Source organism: Gavialis gangeticus, unplaced genomic scaffold (genome assembly GCF_001723915.1).
Source record: "Gavialis gangeticus isolate Ggan-Ray unplaced genomic scaffold, GavGan_comp1, whole genome shotgun sequence".
Taxonomy (NCBI): domain Eukaryota; kingdom Metazoa; phylum Chordata; order Crocodylia; family Gavialidae; genus Gavialis; species Gavialis gangeticus.
Window position 1 is genome coordinate 16,307,642 of NW_017729030.1, and position 22,986 is coordinate 16,330,627.

At 43.6% G+C, this 22,986-nt stretch overlaps 1 protein-coding gene and 1 long non-coding RNA gene across 2 annotated transcripts in view; one reads left to right on the forward strand and one right to left on the reverse strand.

Annotated features, from left to right (window-relative positions):
* Positions 1-17,971, forward strand: part of ALPK1 (alpha kinase 1) — a 66,338-nt gene extending 48,367 nt beyond the window's left edge. Inside the window, 7 exon segments of the mRNA XM_019521981.1 lie at positions 396-491; positions 3,342-3,446; positions 3,871-6,049; positions 9,239-9,392; positions 12,454-12,616; positions 16,003-16,189; positions 16,984-17,971. Coding sequence (XP_019377526.1) covers positions 396-491; positions 3,342-3,446; positions 3,871-6,049; positions 9,239-9,392; positions 12,454-12,616; positions 16,003-16,189; positions 16,984-17,183 — 3,084 coding nt within the window. The 3' untranslated portion in view covers positions 17,184-17,971.
* Positions 17,972-18,004: 33 nt separating this feature from the next.
* On the reverse strand, positions 18,005-22,785 carry LOC109301089. Its single transcript, XR_002098427.1, has 3 exons — positions 22,775-22,785; positions 21,437-21,442; positions 18,005-18,411 (listed from the first exon to the last, which is right to left on the reverse strand). It is a non-coding gene; the product is annotated as an uncharacterized LOC109301089 (long non-coding RNA).
* Positions 22,786-22,986: the final 201 nt, after the last annotated feature.

Below are 22,986 nucleotides of genomic sequence, written 5' to 3' on the forward strand. Positions count from 1 at the left end.
TGTTTTGTACCATCCTCTAATATATTCTTAAAATAAAGATGGTAATTCAAAAGTCATAAAATATAAAAGGTAAGGTTATGCCAAGTTGTAGGGTGGCAGTCTGGGCTGAGTGGCTGTGCTGGTCAAGCCACGCCAAAGTTGTAGGTTTGAGGTGGTGGCCTGACATTTGCCATTCTATGTTAGTACTTATTTTTCTGCTTTGCCTACAGGTGTATGATAATCTGACTAACCAAAATCCAACCAAATGTTTCATCTCTGAATTTCCAGTCCTGTCCTCTCTTCTCTGTTTCTATCATTGCTTCTTTCAGAGCACCAAGCACATTGTAAGCATTAAATAAAAACAGATAATAAAAAGGGGAGGAGGGAAATAAAACTTATTTTTATTTCTTTCCCAGGGAGTTGCTACATCATTGGGTATTATGGCGGACATCTTTGTTTCCATGAGTGAGAAAGATTATATTCGTTTTAAAAACACTTCGGAGGTTGATCTGGTAAATATTTATGTCCGAGAATTCCCTTTATGTAGCTGTACCACGCTCATCCACATGTCCTGCTCTTGGCTTTGCACTGAGAATGCTGCTGTTTCCCCCAGGACTCCAGTGAAAGAGTTTATTTCCCCTAAAAAAAAAGATCTTTCCCTTTCTTTTAGAATAAATTAAAGGAACATTGTGAACAGTTTCTAAGAACAAGGTTGGACATAGTTTAAACTTACACAGGCAGCAAAGGTGAACATGGTAGACTACAAAAAAAAAGAAAAAATTGTTGCAGATCCAGTCATTGGGATAGCTGGTCTGTACCCTACTCCTGTCAACAGAGAGTCTCATTGTGATGATTGAATCCTCTTATGGAGCTAAACCTTAGAGGTAGTGATTATCTACAAATCCTAAAATCCAGACTCTGTGCTTACTAGGTTCTAATCCTCAGTGACGTTATAGCAAAGTCCCGCCTGGGCCTTCAGCGGACTCCATTTCCCAGCAGCCCTTGTCCCTGTTGCTGTGGCTGGTTTCCATGGAGACCCCAGGAGCTGGGGTGTTGTGACAGTGCAGGGCCAGGGTTTCATGGAGATCGGCCCCAGCAGCACTGGCAGGGTGCACAGCTGGGTGAGGAGCTGCTCTGGGGCTGGGATCTTGCGGTGACTGTGGTCCAGAACCAGGGCAGGGCTGCGATCCACTGCCCACATGCCCCAGGCAAGAGCACGCAGATAGTGGATCGTGGCTCAGCCCCAGCTCTGGACCATGCTGTCACCACTTCTAGATCCCAACCCCAGCCCAGGCCGCAGAGTAACTCCCTGCCCAGCCACACGCCCTGCCAGCACTGCTGGGGCCAGTCTTCATGGAAACCCTGGCCCTGCGCTGTGACGGAAGTGCCACTCCTGGCATCTCCATGGAGACCAGCCACAGCGGCACAGGCAGGGACAGCTGGGGAATGGAGTCCAACCTCTGGCTGGATCCTCCATTTTGCCCACCCCCGGTGTAATCACTGAGGTTTAACTGATTAAGGAGGTTATTAAGTTGTAAGTGAGTGAGAGCACTCTGTGCATCTCAGGATTTGGCCCATAATGAACGTATATCTAAGGCTTCCCTCTACATGCAGAGATAAAGGCACAATGGGATCTAATGCACAGTTTACACAATCACACATCCTGTCACAATCTCACATGCATGGTAGGAGGCACTATTGTAGGATTGCGCATTAAATTCCAGCTCATTTTATTGCCAGTTGGTGGGACCGTTGGGGCTGGGCAGCTGCAATTTCCCAAGCTCAGGGGTGTGTGAAACCCATGGGCCCTAGGAATCCATGGTAGCCTTGATCCCAAGGGCTCAGGGATGCATAAAACTTCCAAGACTGTGGATCAAGGTAGCTGTGATCCCTAGCACTCAGGGCCTGCATGGAACCCCTGAGCCTGAGGCATCACTGCTGCCTCAATCCCCAGGACTCAAAGATTTCATGCTGGACATAATGCACCCTTGCAGCTGGGAGCCCTGTCAGCTGATGAGGCTCTCAGCTGCAGGGGAGACCCTGCTACAAGTGCAAATTAAAGCTCAATAGCAACCAGCTATAAAGTCAGTACACATTTTTGAGGTCTAACTTCAGCTGGTTGGAACTTTTTCTCATGTAATAGCCACTTGGCATGAGTAGCTGGTCTTAAGGTAACTGCACAATTAAGCAGTTAGTTGCACCATACCTGTAATGTGTAGAGGGGGCCAAACAAAACAACTTGAGAAGAGTGTGTTCCCTGAACCCAGAAGTGCAAACTGCTTAGAGCATTGCACTGAAAAAAACTTGAACTTCCATTCTTTTCCACACAAAGGCAAGACTTGCAGGCTGAAACCAGTGCTTGTTCAGGCAAAATTTCTATGGAACTGTATAAATATATATAGTAAGGCTCCACACTTAAAGTCACAAGAATTCAAGGTATGTAAAAGTTAAGATCCTATCTTAATTTGTATGTGTTACCCATGTTCAGTACCTTCTTCCCCTGTTTTTTAGTTAGATATGTAGCTTAATTTATCAATGACTTCAAATGACTTGCATAAAATCCCTAGCCAAATTAACACTGCAGTAGGCCTCCCTATTTAAATTCATAATCTGAGTTCCTTTGTTTTGACTGCCAAAGTGCAGCATTTTGTCAACATTGGACCAAATCCTGACTTAGTTTTCATCACTTCCAGAGCTGAGCCACAGCTAAGCCCTGCAAGGAGGGCAGGCCCACTGATTTCAATAGTTACTGTAGATAACACTCTCATGTGTTGATTCTGAAACTACTCCCTTCCCCACCATCTCTGCCATTGCCTTCAGTAATGAGCTGTCTGGAGTATTTTTAATGGTTACTTGCCCCCCCTCTCCACCCCCAACACACACCATTTCCTGAACAAAAATCTATCATTATAAAAGCAGGAATATTTATTCTACGTACTCTTTAATAGTTCTTTTATTTAAACATATGTAGCTTTTCTGTGAAAGTTGGGGCAATAACTTCTCTAAGTAGCTTTCTCCTTATGACTTCTTCAGGTTAATGTTTTGTCATGTTGAGTATGATTTTAAGAGGAAAGGAGAAAGGCCAGCATTTCCTGTGATTTTTCTGCCTCATTAATACTTCCCACATAATTTGCACCAGATTGTCAGGGAGACAGGTATTCAAAAGCTGCTATAAGTAGGTAAAGGTGTCCTATACCATAAGGTGTTTATTTTAAATTAAAGTTAGGACCTACAGTTGTGGAGTCCAGCTAACAGCAAATTGTTATGATTTTGGTTCTCATAAAAAGGAAAATCAAAATTAACTCTCTTTTTAAAAAAGAAAATTAGTGTCTGGATCATTTTCCCTTCTGCTATTTCAACAGAGCCTTCTCCAAGAGTCTGACCATCGCTTACTGTCAGCTGCTGAAGCCTGTAAGCTGGCAGCTACCTACAGCCAGTATACCCCACTTTTTGTGCTCACAGCAGTGGTAAGTGTGATATCAGAAGTTAGCACTTCCTAGAAGTTAGTGCTGCATATGCTTTCAAAGAGCTTGGACCATGGCCATAAAATATAGATCTATAGCCAGATGGCCAACTCTCTATTATTTGGGATGCTCATCTGTGTGGTTTACATATGCTGGCTCCCAGCTACCTTCCAAAACCAAATAGAGAGAAAAAGAGCAGAGAAACACATCCCCAAGAGCAGTGATGATTTTCAAATTAATATTGCACTCTACCTGCCATTCTAAATGAATTTAAAAGGTGATGATTATTTTCTAGAAATGCAGAAGTTGATGATGAGAGCTGGCATGTGCACTTTGAAATCCACAAAAACAAGCATTTTTTAATGTTGGTTTGAAGCACATTACTATATTTTTAATTCATTGGCTTCTAATCCATTTTCCTTTTCAGAACATCCGTGGGGCATGTTTACTGTCCTATAGTCACTCAAGTGAATGCCCTCCAGAGAGGAAAATGTTCTATTTGTCTGAAGCTAAGGAATCCTTTGAGATTGGCCTTCTCACCAAGAAGGATAATGACCCCATAACCAGCAAGCAAGAGCTTCACAGTTTTGTTAAAGCAGCTTTCTGCCTTACAACTGTGCATCGACAGCTCTATGGGGAAAGTGAGAGCCTCTCTGAGGTGAGATGCCTATGTATAGAAGCCATGGAGAAACTGTACATTTACATCACTTCATTTACAGAAGAACAAGACAAAGGAATGCTTTCCAAGGAGATCATGACTCTGATCATGTCTGTGAGGGAGCGTTTACAAGTGCAGAGCTTCCCTAATTCAGATGCCAGGTCTTATGTTCCAGACAGCTACAAAAGCAGTGTGGAAAAGCCTGTCTTGTGTGGTGAAGTGAACTTTGAGAAACTTCTTGAAATGCATTCCCAGCATCATAGGTCAGTGTGTGAAGTGTTTGAAAACACTTGCAGGAGCCATAAAAAGCAGCTAGGAGAGTCCAAAGCAGGAGCATGTATCACTGCCTTGAAAACAGAAACCAAAAATATAGACACAGTGTGTAACACTGAAGAAAGAGGGTGCTGTAGGAAAGATACTGCCAAAGCCTCTGCCTCACAAAAAGCCAGAAGAGGCCATGAGAGGCTCAGTGGCCAAACAAGAAGGAAATGGACCAGTTCTGGTGCAGTGAAAGTCTCCCTTAAGGAAGAGATGGAGATTGAGCCATTAAACGGAGAAGCAAATAATGAAAGAAACAAGTTGCAAAGCAGAAGTCAAACTACCAGCTCTTTAAAGTCTTGGAGCAAGCTGTCAAAATCAAGTTCCTCTACCAGCTGGGAGGAGATAGATTTTGATAACAACAGTGAGCTGCCTAGAGAAGGGCAGAAATGGGAAGAGGGCTCAGTGGCTGAGAAGTGTTGCACAGCCATTTCTGAAGCTGCTGAGGAAGATGTTCAGGCTAGTAACCTGTCTTCCAGAACTCATCATCTCTCTCTTCAAGAGCCTCAGGGCAGCTGGTCAGGTTCTCCCCAGTGTCCTTTAAAGAAAAATGGACCCTCAACTAACAGGCTAAAGACTGCACCCTCAGACTGTAGAGAAGGGCTCTTCAGGAGGACAGAACATGAAAGGGATGCTTCAGAACAGAAAGCGGAGGTGGTCAACAGCATAGATTGCCAAAACAGTGCTGTTTCTTTCTTGGATCCTCATCCTTCTAGTCCCAAAAGATCTGACAAGGAGGTAGGTTCCTCTTGCTTGACAGAATGAAAATCCTTTGAAAGAGTTGACCCCTCAGCAGAAACTGATTCCAGAACCAAGGACAGCAACAGAGACGCCAGTGTTATTCACAGTCCTTCTCCCAACAGCATCAAGAGTGGAAATGTAAGAGATGTGGGAAGATTTAACAGAGTCCCAAAACCATTATCAAGAAATAACTATAGGTGGATTGACCCAGAAGGAGAAACTGTAGACTCTACAGAGGATCTATCAGCTGAGCCACACATAACTATAGATAAGGTGTTTTCTACTAAACCTACAAACAAGCCAGAAATGGCCACTGATTCCTTTGTAGATGATTGGATTAAAAAATCTTCTGCTGCCATGGCTGGAAATGGATCCTTTGAAATATCTGAAGTTGATACCCAAGCAGATACAGTGGATGACTGGGAATTTGCTTGTAGCAATAGTGGGAGCTCAGTAAACAATTTTCCTGCCATCAGTGTTTCAAGGCATCGGGCTAGCCACCGGGATAAAACTAGGGCTTCATTATCAGGGAGGAAGAAATCAGTAACTGACCACTTCCATGACTGTGCTACCACTGAGGAGGATGAAGGTGAAAATCTCAGGAACATTCTGAACAGAAGCCACAGTTCAAGTTCCTCTATGAAATCATGGTATAAATCATCTCAGTTTTCCAGCAGTTTCTCTGAATTAGAAAGTCCATCATTTCTGAACTCCAGTGGGAGCTCTTTTGTTTCTGTGTCTGGGAGAAGCAAGGAACAAATCCTAGAAGCTCGCTTTCTGAGGGACGATGAATATGAGAAGCTCTTGTCAGTTGCTGAGCATAACTGGCTTGTGCAGAGACTGAAACCTACCGGAATATTCAAAGCTAATCATCTGCATCAAGCATATTGTAAGTACCATCTCCCCTTGGTCCATATATTGTATTCCAACATATACTAATCATAGGTAGAAAGTTCATGCTTTCCATAAAGTGGAAAGTTCAAGCCTCAAGTGTATTTCATATTGCATACATGCTGGTCCTCATACTACGGTGATGAGCATGTTACAAGACCCTGAAAGAGAGATATAAGTGTCAGAAGGAAATCTGGGGTCTAATCTTTGGGCACTTACTCATGTGTATATACGTTCAGGCCTTCTGCATCAGAGTTCAGAGCACTGGTCTTGTAAAATAACAGTTGTACATTGATTATCATCAGGGCCTTACACCAATAATTTAGGTCAGAATAGACTAGGGATTGCGCCCTTCTGGCCTGAAAGATGCATGAAATTGTGTGTGAATGAGGCCTACTTGTGTAAGCAGAGGCCACAGAATCAAGTTTCTCCTTTTTTATTAGCAGCATGCATTTCTCAAGGCTTTGGGTATTTTTAGGCTCTTCCTTTCCCACAGTATCTTGACTTCACTCAGGAAAGAAGCAGGCAGGAAAGAATAATGTTTTGCTTTAGTTATCCACTGCATTTACTGTTATATTTAAATGTCATTCTTTAAGAAACACAAGTTATATTTTACCTGCTGCCAAAATCCCTCAATCATTTTTCATTTGGCTCATGTTCCTGTAGAATTTGCTACCTTTATATTTTGTTTATTCCAATAAAACTCTTATCAGCCTCTGAAACTAAGGAATCTGGTACTCCCAGAGTTAATAAGTATGAATACTGCAGCAGATAGCCCCTGTTTAAAGCCTGCTTCTAATCCAAAGAGTCACCACTTAAAAATGGTGCCATAAGTTCCTCACTCATTTCTTTCTGATTACAGAATAGTAGTAGCCAGTTTGCCAGTTAAACAATGTTTTCTTCTAACTTAAAGCTCAGTAAACTCAACCTGGGATTTAGTAGTTAAACTGTGCTCTCTCCGGCTTCTCATGTGTTACCAGTGATGGGGATTTAACTTACCAAAAGACAGTCTTTATTATGTCTGTTCAACATTATCATATGCAATATCTATCCTCATTGCCTTCATGGGGGCTACACAGGTATTATTTAGGGACACTACAGCCCTGTGACTGGAACTTTGTTGGCAGTTTCGTTATTATGTCCAAAAAGCAATCAAGTCCACATACGTTTCTCATAGCCAGATTACTTCCACTGCGGTAAACAGGAAAAAGATGGGTAAAAATGAATTTTTACTTCAAAAGTGAAACTGAATTCACAACAGGCAGGCAATAGATCTGCTTGGCAAAGAGATGCCAGTTTGCATAGATGCTTTTCATCATGTTTAGCAGATGTGCTGGGCTATTATCATAATTTAATCTACAGTGTCAGTTTCTTTCATTGGCAGTTTCAGGAACTTTCTTTCTTTGGGAAATTCAGTAATCTACCTCCTCTGAAATCCTAGGCTGAAATCTTGCAGGCAAAATAAATTATGTCAGTGTAGTCTATCAGCAAAACCCCATAGAAACACAGAGATTTTCAATAACAAAACTTTCAGATGAAATTTTTTTGATTTTTTTTTTAGTTAAAAACTATCAATTCATTAAAACTAGAACTTTCTGTGGGAAATGAATGAATTTCTCAGTGAATTTCTCATTTCAAAATACTTGTGGAAATTATAAGTATTGAAACTACAGAACTATTCTGTTTTGGCATTCCAAAATATGAGCTTCAGTTTTGGGGTTCAAAATGACTTTTCACTTCAAGGCGTAAGTTACGTTACAGTAAAAAGATTTGAAAAAAGGATGTATATAATTGAAACCAACCATTTTAAATTAATGAACTGAAACATTTCTGTTGATCCCATCTGATTTTATTTAAGATTTTGACTTTGACTTTATTTGAAAAAGAAAAAGTGTTTGGAAACTAGATAGTTCTAAGAGGGTAGGAAGACTATTTCCCACACAGCTCAAACTGTTATTTTAGTTCAGAGCCTTAGTTGTCCTGACCTCCCATACCAAAAGCTTCAGAAAAAAAGTTTTCTGAAAGCCCCATAATAGGCAACTGTGGGATAATCTGCCCTCACTGAACTTCTCATCCTATTCTCTAACAGTAGGTTGGTTAAGCCCTGCAGCACAAAGTTTTATATCCCTTGTAAAAAAATTGTTAGTATTAACTTATTTTTATTCTGAATATTCTTATTATTCATATACATAATTATAGATAAATACCCATGAACTCTGTTATTTTTCAACATTATATAGTCTGTGTTCAGAAAAGATGAAAATACCTAGCCACTACAAACAAGGCTAAAGTGTCTTTGTTTCTTTCTGTTTCTTTTTTGTACTTTATTATACTTTACCACTACTTAAATATTTATTAGTATGCTAGATGTGTGCAAGAGCAGCTTGCTACCCTAAAAGTAACTGTACATTGTGCTGTCCTGCCAAAGCTGGTTATTTTTCTTTATATTACCATCATAACTCAAAACTGTATGAATTTCAACTCCATGGCCACATCCAGATGAGCAGGGGTATGTGGTTTGTGGTGCCGCAAACTGCATGTGGTGATTGTTAAAATGTGCACCATGTGACAAAATTTGCTACTGGAATTTCCCAGTAGCAAGAAAAAACGGCAAAATGCACACAAAAAAAGTGTTCACCAGCACAAATGGAGGCCTGGCCCTCCAAAGCAATGCTCTGGCTGCCAGCCAGGCATCTGTGTTTCCTGAGTTGTGTCGTTGCTGCTCCAGCATGCCACCAGGACACCAGGTAATACTGGTGGGCCAGCACAAGTGCTGGCCCCAGCCTCCAGCTCTTTATGGCTGAAGAGCTCAGAGGATCTGGGCAAGGGTGGTTTGCTCCAGGTGGGACAATGTGTCCCGCAACAAAGTGCACATGCAGGGGCATGCTCTGTGGCAGAAAGTAGCGGCACAAATTAGTGCCACTACCATCTGTGTCACTGCAAGCACACACCCCTGATCATCTAGATGTGGCCTATGAGATGAAACTTATAACCATATGACTTTCAAAAGATGCTATTTCAACAGGTCAGTGTAATAAGCTGTAGGCACTTAGTGCAGGACATACTAGGTCTTGGAGGCTTGGTGTTTCCTGATCCCACCAGGATAACCTGACAGCACTCATGATTCATCCTTGGTTACTGATATTGAACAATCTCTAATCATATTTGTGGATCTGCCTTCTTGTAGCTGCTCTTCTTTTGAAATACTCTAAGAAATCTGGTCTGTGGACAGGCCAGGAAACAGCTGTATATATTGGAGACTACCTGAGTGTGGCAAAGGAAGGCAAACAAAGGAATGCATTTTGGATACACTTTTTGCATCAAGAAGAAACACTGGGAAGGTACTGATGGGGTACAAATTGCTGGTGTGAAATATTTAATCAGTATGAATGCTGCACTGTATTGTACCTGGCACAAGCACACTGCATTGCTGCAGTGCAGCAGCATCTGCATGGCAGTCCAAGTAGACCGATTACTATGTGGGAAAGCTAACTGCCCTGTCACTCAACCATGCTAATTAGCCCGTCTGAAGCTTCAGGTGGACATGGACATACTGCTTCCATCAGATTAGCACAACATGCTTTACAGCTACTGGAAATGATAGGTTTACCTTGTAGACACCACTGTAGGAAAAAAAGACATTTCTGTAGATCATCAAACTGTGCTTAACTTTGTCCAGTGTCCTTCCTAACAGTGGCCAGCATCAGATCGTTTAAAAGAATGTGCAAGAAAACACACTGTAGGAAGCTGTAAGCCATTATGTTACCAGGGAAAGGTTTGCCTTCCCTAATCTTCCCTAGGGTAGAAACTGGCTAATACCCTGAAGCAAAAGGCTGTTATAAAACTTTTCTGAAGCTCTTGGTCATCATATTGATCCTGATTAACGTACCCCTGGAAAAAAAAACTTGTTATCCAGTGTGATTCTCAAATTATGATCTTTTCAAAGAGACAGGGTATTGGAAAAGAATGAGCTGCATTGCTATGCTATCTGACACAGCCATATGTATTCTTCATTTTCCCGTTATGACTTTGGATTTGCCTACACATATGCTTTTGCCTACACATATGCTTGTACTGCAATAATTAAATGAGTTTTACATAACTGTTTTTTAGCATTCTTATTTTGGTTTAAAAGTGTCCACTATCTGATTTAAACTAAATCCCTATAGGACACTCTTAACCTGAAATGAGTGTGGCCATGCCCAGGTACAGCTGAATAGGAAATAAAACCAACTCAACTAATTTCATTCCAAGTTGGGTATAAGCAAGCACCTTAATTTTGCAGGGCCTTGCAAGATATCCAGAAGGTTGTATAAGAGTGTTTTGCTGGAGTCCAAATATGAACAGAGGTGGTTCATGAGCACAAGGTTAAGGGCTAGGAAAAGACTTTCTCTTTGTAATTTCATAGATTTCATAGACATTAGGGGCTGGAAGGGACCTTATGAGATCATTGGGTCCAGCCATAGGCTGGAAGTCAGCTGGGATCAAGTGACCCCAGCAAGAAATAAATTCAGCTATTTTCTGAAGGAGTCCAGAGTAGGTGCTTGCACCACCTCTTGGGGGAGTTTTTTCCAGACCCTGGACACATGCACCGTAAATAACGTTTTTCTTATGTCTAGTATAAATCAGCCTTCCTGGAGTTTATGGCTGTTAGACCTTGTTATCCCTTGGGGAGCTCTGGTGAACAGATGTTTTCCCAGGTCCTGATGTACCCCTCTTATGAAGTTGTAGGCTGCCACCAAGTCCCCCCTGAGCCTTCTCCTCTCCAGACTAAAGAGTCCCAAGTCCCTCAGCCTCTCCTCTTATGGCCTTCCCTCCAGGCCTTGGATCATATAAGTGGCTCTCCTCTGGACTCTCTCAAGCTTCTCCACATCCTTCCTGAAGTGGGGGACCCAATACTGGATGCAGTACTCCAGCTGCGGTCTCACCAGGGCTGAGTAAAGCAGGAGGATGACTTCCCTGGTTTTGCCTGAGATGCATCAGTGGATGCACGCCAGAGTTTGGTTAGCTTTACCCGCCATTGCATCACATTGGTGACTCATATTCATCTTGTGGTCCATCAAGACCCCCAAATCCCTTTCGGTCATGGTGCTAGCAAGCATACCACTGCCGAGCCTGTAAGTATACTGAAGGTGCTTCCTACTGAGGTGCAGCACCTTGCACTTCTCTGTATTTAAGACCATCAGGTTTTGGTCAGCCCACCTTGAGAGTGTGTTCAAGTTGGCCTGTATTCTCAGCCTGTCCTGCAGTGTGATGGCCCTCCCCCATAATTTGGTATCATCCGCAAACTTGGCCAGTTCATATCCGACTCCCGAATCTAGATCGTTGATGAAAATGTTAAAGAGTACTGGCCAGAGTACTGAGCCCCAAGGGACTCCACTAGTAACCCTGCGCCATGTTGATTTGCTCCCTTCAGCTAGTACTCTTTGGGTCTGACCCCATAGGCAGTTGCCTAGTCATCGGACCATATGATGATCAAGGTCACATTTCCCCAGCTTAACCATGAGGACATCATGGGGAACTAGGTCACAGGCCTTCCTGAAGTCCAGATAAATGATGTTCACATCATCTCCTCCTGTGACCAGGGCATATGTTCCCTGGTCACAGGAGGAGATGAGGTTGGTCAGGCAAGACCTGCCAGTCACAAAGCCACATTGGCTGGCATTCAGAAGCTTGCCCTCCGCTAGTCTGGTGTTCATGGATCCCTTGATAATTTTCTCCAGGATTTTTCTAGGGACGGACATCAGACTGATTGGTCTATAATTCCCCAAGTTATCCCTCCTCCCTTTCTTGTAGATAGGGACCATGTTGGCTCTTTTCCAGTCATCCGGGAACTCACCCGAGCACCACAATTTTTCAAATATCCCTGCCAAGGGGGATGCAGTGATGTCTGCCAGCTCTTTCAAGGCCCTCGAGAGCATTCTGTCTGGGCCTGTGGACTTACGAATGTCCAGTTTCTCAAGGTGTTCCCTCACCTGATCCACATCGATTTTGGGCCCGTCACCCACTCCCAAATTGGTTTCTGCCATTCCTGGCAGTGTGATCCTCGTGGAAGGGTGAAAAACCAATGCAAAAAAGTAATTTAGGAGATTGGCCCTTTCTTGGGCATCTGATATCAGTTGCCCCGTTGGATCTCTCAGGGGCCCAATACTATCCTTGTTCTTTTTCCTACTTCCCACATATCTAAAGAAGGACTTTTTGTTGTCCCTAATCCCCATAGCTAGCCTAAGTTCAGTTTGTGCCTTGGTAAGACTTTTAAGTAATTTTAAGTAAGACTTACCAATAAAGAACTTTGCCTTTGGCCTACCCCATTTTAATTTATAGTGACATGTTGCATCACATTCCCTTACTGCCATCTGCCCAAGGCTGAGCTGACTATGCTGTTTGCTTTTTATTATTTAGGTATATTGGGAAGGAGTATAAAGAAGAAAAAGGACTACTTCATCATTTCAATGATGTGGAACGACAAATGACAGCTCAGTACTACGTGACAGAATTCAACAAAAGGCTGTACGAGCAAAAGATCCCAACACAAATCTTCTACATTCCTTCTGCAGTGCTTCTGGTAAGAACCCCTGCCCTGAGGGCTACAGACAAGTCACCTGAAGCAGGGAACATAAAAAAGCCAGCAGGAAATGACCAATGTTTCTTCTGCAATCTGCAGAACAATAGGGAGAGTTAGAGCTGGGGTGAAAAAGGTATGGTCGCAGGCTGGATCCAGCCCACAGTGCTGCCCATGAAGTGAACCCACATGCTGCCTGTGGTGCACACTGGATCAGCCCAGTGTTGTATGTAACATGGGCTGGAGCGGATATACATTGCATATGGTATGCAGGGCTGCTCACTGCACACAGCGCCCACACTGGACCAAGCTATATGCTGCACATGGAACCCAGGCCAGGCTGAGCCAAGTTGCACACACCACATAGTGCCTGCACCAGGCCATCCCTGCATGCTGGATCCAGCATACAGGGCTGGTTTATAGGCCCACTCTGACCTGTGGACCATCCCTGCACCATTTTTCTGATCTATAGGCTGGCCCTGCACCATTCACCCAACCCACAGGGCCAGAGGAATTTGATACCCTGAAGTCAGAGTATAAGACAAGGAGAGTTACCCGGTCTCTGCATGCCAAACAGTGAACCACTTGTAAATATATCATCATTCCAAACAACAGCACTAAGTCATTTGTGTCCAATACACTAAAAGAGAAATTATATTACATCAAGGATGTCAAACTCACTGGGGCCCCTAGGCTGGATCTGGACTGCAAGAAGCTTCATGAGCAGAATCTGTACCCAGCAGCAGCAAAGGAGTAAGCATAAGCAGCAACACAGGAATTATTGCAGCTGTCTCTCAACCTCACCTGTCACCAATATGTATCTCCAGAGAAGCTGCATAGCTGGGAATTTGTCAGTGGGTCCACTTCCACTTGCCTTGCCCACTCTAGGAGCTCCATGACCCAGGTGAAATGGCTATGGGCCATATCTTTGGCACCCCTGCATTTCACGTTTTCATAGATTCATAGATTCGTACATTGTAGTCAGAAGGGACCACAAAGGATCATTGTGTCCAACCCCCCTGCCCCTGGCAGGAAAGAGGACCAAGGTCAGATGACCCTAGCCAGGTGACTATCAAGCCTCCTCTTGAAGACTTCCAAACTAGGTGATAGTACCACCTCTCTTGGAAGCCCATTCCAGATTCTGGCAACCCTTACTGTAAAAAATTTCTTCCTATTGTCTAACCTGAAGCTACTCTCCACTAGTTTGCACCCATTGTTCCTAGTTACTCCCTGGGGCGCTCTGGTAAATAGCGCATCTCCAACTCCCTGTTGTCCTTCCTTGATAAACTTATAGCCAGCTACAAGGTCTCCTCTCAGCCATCTCTTGTGAAGGCTGAAGAGATCTAGATCCCTCAACCTCCCCTCATTGGGTCTTTCATGGAGGCTATGAATCATGTGAGTGGCCCTCCTCTGAACCCTCTCCAGATTCTCCGTGTCTTGAAGTGTGGCACCCAAAACTGGACACAGTACTCCAATTGTGGCCTGACCAATGCCGCATAGAGGGGGAGCATCACCTCCCTCAATATTTTGGTCAAAAAAATAATCCTGGATGTGGGGGTTTGTTTGATCATTTAGAAGATGGAAAATGCCTAAGCCTAGATGCACATTTTTTCAAGGAAGGGCAAAATGGGCGCACCTGGCAAAAGCATGTCTCCTGTGTTTTATGTGCCAAACTTCAGGTCTGCTAGGCAGAGAATCACTTAGCCAGCTGGTTTAGGTGTTGCTCAACTTGATTAGGCCTTAGCAAATTTGTACATAGAAGCATGAGAGTTGCATGAGCTAGCAGGTAAACATCTGATTGTAGCAGTTGCATCCCTGAGGCCTTTCTTGAAAACTTGGCCTATATATAGTCAAGTCAAGTCAGTCCTGAGGCCACATCAACTGCTGGGGCCCCTTTGATGTAGCAATAACTTTCCTCCATCAGTCTTGTGCAATCCTTGTACAATCAGTCAGTTCTAATCCCATCCAGTCTTTGATGTTGGTGGTCCAGTTTGTCCTAGGTCTTCCTCCTCTTCTTTGTCTACCCACAGCACCCTACAGGATAGTGATGGTAAGGGCGCCAGGCCTTTTTGTTACATGTCCAAACCACTGTATCTTTCTTCTTCTTATGATGTTGATATAAGGGTTCATATTTGCTGACTTCTTGTCTGATTTGATCTTTCACAGATTCATTTGTTCCGTGGCATATATGTAACAGGCCCAGAATCAGAGTCAAATCCTGCTCACTTATTATTCTTGCATTGATTCAGGTGGAATTAGGCAGATAAAAAAGTGGGGGGTTGGGAAGTAAGTCTTTAGATTGTCATTTCCTTGGGATAAGAACCTGCCTTTTTAAAAATTTGGTCAATAAAGCACAATAGAACAATGAATAAGTAATGAAGGCACAGGAAATAATCTTGGAAGCATATGGGCCAGCCTGAGATTTGTACCAATCTGCCTTGCTTTGTACTATTCTGCATTACTTTGTAATTGAACCCCAGAACTTATTATAATGGGAGTCACTAGAGTGCAAATACCCAGCTTTACCCCCAAAACATATAATGCATTAAGATGGGAGGATTTCAGCAAAGGTAACTAAATAGCCTGGAATAATCTCTATTTGGCAACTATCTATCCCAGTACAGAAGGACTAGAGCACTGCCCAGTCCATGTAAAGGTACAGTTTTGTACGTCCAGGTCATACATTTAAGTGAGTATTTACTTGACCTCTGTGTTTCAAATACAGATTGTCAAGAAAACTATTCTGTAAAGAGTCAGCATCCTATTTTTCTGTCACTGCATGGTAGAGAGTGGAAGTTAATGCTTCAGTGCTAATGTATACCTTAAAAGAAATATGTACATGACCTCAGAAAAAAATAACTTGACTGTTTTTGCTAAGTCTGCTGCCATAGATTCTGCTTTACACCAGAGCACTGGCAAGCAAAACTTAATGCAATTTTAGCACCAACATACTGAAGCCCATAAGTATGTAGAAAGTGCTACATCAGCCAGTCATGGACAGTGTATGAGGGAGAGTTGCCAATTGCTGACCTTCCATTCTTCTAGTTCTTTTACCTACTCCTTACACTGATTTTCATAAAGTCTGTTTCTGATTTGCATTGCAATCAAGGTGGTTAGAGAACTGGTTGCTATCCAGTCCCATCAGTCTCAATTGTCATTTCCAGAGCTGGCACTGTCTTATCTATTGTTAGATATGAGCTCCACTTCTAGATGTGCTATGATGAGGAAACAGCAAACTGTGGCAGAGTATGGATGTTCTTGACATGCATTTTCCTTGAGGAGGAAAAGAAATAGTGAACATAAGAACTGAGATTTCTGAGTTGTGTGACATGTCCTCATTTTCATTTCTAGTGGGATCATTGTAACACTTATGTTCTGGTTTCTTTCAGATATTAGAAGGCAGGTGCATAAAAGGTTGTGTGAGTGTGGAGCCCTACATCCTGGGAGAGTTTGTGAAGCTATCTAATAACACAAAAGTAGTAAAGACAGAATACAAAGCCACAGAGTATGGGTTAGCCTATGGACACTTTTCCTATGAATTTTCCAATGCCGCAGATGTGGTTGTTGACCTACAAGGTTTGTATTATGGCTGATACTATTTTTGTATCTCTTCCCCGTCCCGTTCCCTCCCCTCAAGTGTAACACTCTATAAACAGAGCAAACCATTTAAAACGCTACAAAAGCAAGAGAGGCATATAGAGAAGATTTAAATCCAAGCAATGTAAGAAAACATCAGGGTCTTTATTTTTTGGCATGTGCTTTACCACTCACATGGCATTCTCACTGTCTTGTTGAGAAGAGACAAACTGGAACAAATCCTCCCTAACATAATGTTCCATGCATCAGGGAAAGCCTTTTCACCCTTGTAATGCTAGGCTGTTGCCCACATATATAAAACTATATATGAGGAGCTCTCCTGTAAAGGGGATACTCAGATGATGAAGAACCACTGAAGCAGCACCTCTGATGTCACCCTCCCTCTCTTCATGTAACTAGCAGGTCCCATGATGGCTCTCTTTGGTTTGAATTGAGAATCTGGCCTTCTACTTTTTATGTTCACTCATATAGTTTTTAGACAAACTCTTATTCTTTGTTTTTTCTTTGTCAGAGCTTAATGAAGTAAAATAGAAATTTGAGACTGTTGGGACCTACTGGTCTGCTTGTGTCTTTCCATGAAATTTGATAGCAATAGTTAGGGCCATATTTTGCTTTTGCTTACACAGTTTTAAAATTGAGAGCAACTCATCTGATATCAGTAGCGTTCTCCCTACGTCAGACTGGCAGAAGGATGCTCAGTCTCCCAGCCTAAGTTACAGAAAACAATAAAGCAATGGGATGATTGTGCTTAAACTGTTTCCTTCACTCTGCAGGTTGGGTGACAGGTAATGGAAAAGGCCTCATCTACCTCACAGATCCCCAGATTCATTCACTTCATGGGAAAGATGCTTCACACTCCACCAACTTTGGGGAAAAAGGCATTTATTATTTCTTCAACAATCAGCATGTGGAATGCAATGAAATCTGCCACCGTCTTTCTTTAACAAGGCCATCAATAGCAAAACCTACTTAGTCACATGCAAAGGTAGCATAGCCAGTAATGGCAACCATAGTGTTTGATCCTGTACACATTTTTGTAGAAAGCTCTCTCTACATGTGATAACAGACTGTAGCAGGCTTGGACCAAAAGAGGGATTGAGCCTGCCTGTCGTGGTGGGATGACCCTGCCTCCTGCAGTTCCCTAGGGTTTTTCCCCTCTCATTCACCTGAAATGATTCTTTGATGAAATCTGAATCTCTTGAGAGGTTGCCTGTAAATCTGAAGGGGAGGAGCAATAATCTGGTGTTACTAAACTAACTAGATTTTGCAGCTAGCTCATCTAGCCAACTCTGTCTCTCTCCATTTCTTTCTCCTCCTAATTTGCCTCTTGTGGATTCTGTACCTCACCAGCCTATACAGTGGCTTGTGGGCCACTCTTATGGCCTCCACCCTCCCCGCTAGCAAAACCCATGCCTCATGAGAGTTGGCCTCAATTTTGTGGGGTCTCCCAGCCAAGTCAGTAAGTTTCATCCCTTGGGATCTCATCCCTTTGTCCAGGCGTAAGCCTTTTGGCCTTGGCTCCCTTTTCTCTAGCAGAGGCTCTTGGCTCTGGCCCATTGTTTTGGGCCTCATCCCAGAGTATACCTATGCAAGACTCAAAATGCAAAATGCCCTGCAGGCACTATACTGTGTGGCCTCCAAACTACCCCTTAACAGCCACTCCCAAGCCACCAATCAATAACACCCAAAACTCAACTGAACTCACCTGAGTACACAAAAAAAAGAAAAAGAAAAGAGGGAGAAAAATATGTATATACAAGTACACACACGCGCACATGCGCGCATGCATGTGTGTGTGTGTATGTAAAAGTATTATGTCTCAGGCCAAATCAGTTCTGTTTTCTATTGACTGAGCACAGCTCAATTGTTCAAGTCTGTGTGGCACTACCACTGGCAAATATCCTACCTCCTAGGCTTCAGATACTCCCAAATCCATGGTAGGCATCCTAATGTGCAAGCCCCAAGCCAGGAGGCCTTGGAGCTCAGATGCCCCCTAGTTTTGCTTGCCTCCAACCAAAAGGCCAAAGAAACACTCTAGAGGTAATGCCCAAAGGCAGTCCCCCATCCCCCTAAATTGTGTAGCCAAGATCCTCACATTAGAGGCATTATAGACTCTCTCAGGGGTCAACCTGTCCACAGTGCAAGAGACAGGCCTTCACCCTCAACTACACTGAGTCATTCAAGGCCAATAAGAAGGGTATCTCCCCTGCCAGGTTGGTAAAACCACCTGGACCAAAACCATCATCATGGTATCCCCAAGCATACCCCACTGGGTAAACTAAAATAGCCTTTAAACATACCCCTTAACCCACCATTGTATACCCAGCAGCCAGAAGAGGGTGAGAGTGGCCTACTAACAGTCCCTTCTTCTGGAAGCCCCTTTCCCCCTCTTTGGCATGGACTTATCCACTTCTCCAGGGACAGCTACTTCCCTCTGACATCCAGGGCCTCACTGAAGTCATTTACATGTTACTTCCCCTCTTTTTCCCCTAGGGAAGCTTTTTGTGCTGGCCCAGCCCTTCCCTTATTGGGCTCTATGCTGCTGCTCACACACAGGTGTTCTCCCTCTTTCATTCAGCTGTTTCTCTGGCCAGTTACTAAAGGCAAGTCCACAGCTTTGGAGCTGTCCCTACTGACGCCACATTTTTCCCATCAGCTGGAAGTACTCAGCTCCCACTGAGTTTGGATACCCTTTCAGGGCAGCCTGTCATCAGCCCATTGGTCTGCCCTATTGGCAGGAGTCCTCCTGCTGTGGTTCCCCACCCCCTTCATAGTATGGGAATTTTCCTAGGCTCAGCCCCTTTCCTTTTTACTAAGTTCACCTTATCCAAGTGCCATCTTGTTCTGGCCACAGACGTGCTGCCCTTAAAGGGGCCTCACGGTCTTCTCAGTCCATCTTCCCTGAAGCAGGCTTATGGCCTCAGGAGTGGCCAAGATGCCCCCTGGTGCTCATGTGGCTCCCAGATCTGACTTAATATTGCCCTCCCTCAATTGCTCACCCACCACACCTTGTTTTTATTGAAAGTTGGGTAAGGGAGGCTGCCCACAGGCCTTAGATTGAGCCTTAATCAGCTCTATTCCCACAGCAAATCTCTCCTGGGCCCCACTAGTGTAAATCCCAGCCTCATGCCTGATAGGTCATTCTCAGCCTGGCTATGCCCCCGCAGGGTACCTGTATAGCCTTAAGGGCAAATTGTGTGGCTGTATTCCTCCACTACACCACATCCCAAGCCTCACAGGTATTACCTTAAAGATGTTACCTTCACACACGTGGCCCTTGGACTCCTGGCCCCTCGCTCAGCCTTTTCTTTGAGCTTCCAGGCCCCCTGGTTCCATGTTCAACTCCCTTTTGGGCTCCCGGACCCTTCGCTCCAAGCACAACCCTTCTCTCTGGGCTCCAGACCCCTGGTCCTATGTGCAGCCCCTCTCTCTGGGCTCCCAGTGTGGCTCACCATCCTGTATACCCCAGTGCCTCGCTACACTCCCTTCCATAGAAACAGGACATATGTCCCCTGTTACACAGATCCATGCAAGACTTTTCATGTAAGTAAAGTCACTTCTACATATAAAGTGTCTGAAAGATCCGTTCCAAGTTGGAAATCCCATGTTACCACTTTGTGGACCGGCTGAATACAGCTTGTTATATATATCTGTTGGAATTAATAAAATTGTGCAACAGTACATTCAAATAGCACAAAGGGGCCACATCTACATGTGCACTTTATTAATAGACTAATTAGCTGAGGAGTAAAACTTCACTGTCTGCACACGTGATGTTATTAAGCCTCAGTAGCTAATTAATCCTGCCATAACTGGATAGTGGACCAGCCACCTAGCCACACAGCTGCCTGCCACCTAGCCACACAGGTCCACATTTTCAGCATCCTCGTGCCCCAGCCAGCCCCTCTGTCACCCTCCACTGCCACCCAGAGCCCAGGGCAGAGCACAGCAGGAGCAGCCCTGGGATAAAATGCTCTACACCAGCTCAAATTGCTGCTGTCCAAGGCACACATGTAGATGCTGCACCCAGAACTAGTTTACTCTGGCTCAAACTGCTCTGGAGTTTACTGGTTCACCTTAATTGCACATGTAGGTGCACCCAGCATGGCCAAATATGTGTGTTCAGAATCAGCTATTTTATTTTAGCTATTTGTGTTTAACTCTATTAATGATTTTTCACCAACTGGTGTAAATGTCTCAGGTGTCTAGATATAAGAAGCACTAAAGATGTAACTTCTTCTTCTCTGTGTATACTTTCTTATGGAAGATTTTTACAAGTGTTTTAAAATACTCATTAGTCTTGACTAATTGTCATGGAGCAAATCCTACAGCCTTTCTATAGGCTAAAAACTACCAAAAGAAGCCAAAAGAAGTTTTTCCAGAGTAAGGACTGCTGGGATTGGTCTGAGCTTGTTAATATGCCCATTGTAGACTAAAAACACCCACCATCAGGAGTGCTCCAAATTTGGGGGCTGTCTTGTAACCCCTATTAAGATAAGCAGCCCCTTTGAAGTGAGGGGAGTGACTTGTTTGAGTTACAGATTTACAGGGGCAGGCCCTTTTCTAGTACACTCAGGTATAAACTAAGCGATACTAAAATAGTATAGGTTTCCTTGCTTTATGCTGTACATGCATTCCTGGAAAACGGCACATAACTCGAATTCACATAAAGGGAACCCACTTTACAATGTACCAAATAGGGATACGTTCCAGGACCTCGACTGTACTGACCCCAGACCCATTTCTACCACTTACAAACGTGGCATCACACCACTCCCGGGGCAGCTGCAGCTCCAAAAGCGTGGGCACCAGCTGCCCTGAACAGTGGCTGTGGGTGGTGCTGCTGGGTGGCGTCATGGCTCACAGCTCCCAGAGCACCGTGCTGACAGGGCCAGACTGGACCGGCCTGGGCACCACCACATGGCTCAGCCCCCACAAATAAGTTTTTCTTCCTCCACTCCCAAAATGCACCGCACAAAGCAGCTGACTGCAGGCTTCCACCACACCGATCACATAAGAGTGAATTTACCTCGCATATAATTAATTTGTGGTATAAAAAGGGTCATCGCATAAAAGTGAATTCATACATACAGAACCCACAGAAAGCAAGGGAAACGCGTATAAATAAAAGAGTAGTTTTGGGATTCCAATTAGGTGGAAGAGCATCCCCTGCTATTCTCAACACACAGAGATTTATTCTGATCTTTCTTCATTATATGGTGAAACTGTTTCCTGCAACCAGTGGGCAGAAGACAGAAACTTTGCTTAACTATCCACTCAGGCACTGGGGGGAGAGGGGTTGTGATATCCTGAAGGCGGCAAGAAAAATATTTTGAAGAAATTGTGCCTCACAGGTATAGCTCATGTTGCAGTGAGTGTGTCTACACAAGATACTTTATTACACAGGAGACAAATTTGCTGCACAGTAAAGCATCAGTGTCTATTCCTGCTCAGCAAGTAGGGTACAATAGACTAATTTACTGTACTGGCAGATAGGCCTGTCAGACACAAGTGGTATCCAGTAGTGCAGTAAAGTGCTGTGCTTAAACACATGTGTAGACAGTGATGTGGGATTAGTTTACTTTGGCTCAAATTGAGCTGGAGTATATATTCAGTAGCATTAATTGTATGTATAGATGTGCCCAGTATCTCCAAGGGGTTAAGCTTGATGTCTAATGGCATATTAGAGCCCAATGTGCTCCTCCAGCACAGCTTCTCCTCTCTCCCTTAACATTGTCTTATTGCTGATAGCTTGAGAACCACCTCATCTGTAATCCTTATAATGGGAAAGGAGTTCCTGTGTCTCTCTACTCTGTTCCCATCTATTTCCAAATCCACTCTGAGATAAGATCTTTCCTTCTTTGCTTATAGATCCTGCTTTCCCTTTCCTTTAATTTTTGAAAATATCTTTATATTTAACTCCATAAAATGATGCTGTCAAATTCCCTACATGCTCTAGCAATAGTTTTGCAGAATATAGAAGGTTATACAAAAATATAATACTGTTGCCTTTATGATTGCAAAAATAAGCTGAAGAAAAATAGCCTAGACAGCCTGGAACAGCAATTCTAAGCAAGAAGGAAAACTGCCCTTATCCAGTTGAGCAGTTCACTATGAAGTGTAATGATTAAAAGAATGTGTTTTTCAGGTAGCATAGGCAGGTAATTGAACTTATTGCAATTGTGGAGGTAAATTAGGCAACTGCACATGCATGTGGTCAAACAAACAAGTGTCAGAGACAGAAGAAAGTTCCCACCCAAATGTGTCCCACTGAGTAATGGTGAATGCATTAGTAACTTACCAGTTACTATCTCGATCCACCTCCCTTTGAAGACAGAGAAAGGGAGTTCAGTGCTTTGCTTTGACTTCTAAAGGCTTAGCTATGATATCAGGGTCATATTCTGGCCATCCTTTGTATAAGCCTTCCATTCTCATCCATGGGAGATCTGCTGCTGATTGCTGATAGTTTCATTCAATATGTAATGCAGCCCTCTGCTCAGATGGGTTTGATGTCCTAACATTCTGGGGCACAGTTACGCGCAAAACTGTTTTAAAAATAAAAACCTGTGACAAAATATGTAGACAGTAGGGGCTGGGTTGGAGGGAGGGAGGTCTGTCTGTCAGTATAAGTTGTGTGAATGAAGCAGAAGTGCCTGGGAATATTCTGAGCCTCAGGAAATATAAGTACATATTAACCACACAACAGCCCTCTACACTCCCCCTCCCCAAGCTAGTCCCCCCCTCTTATCACTTGCTGTGATGGTCTCCCCCACTCT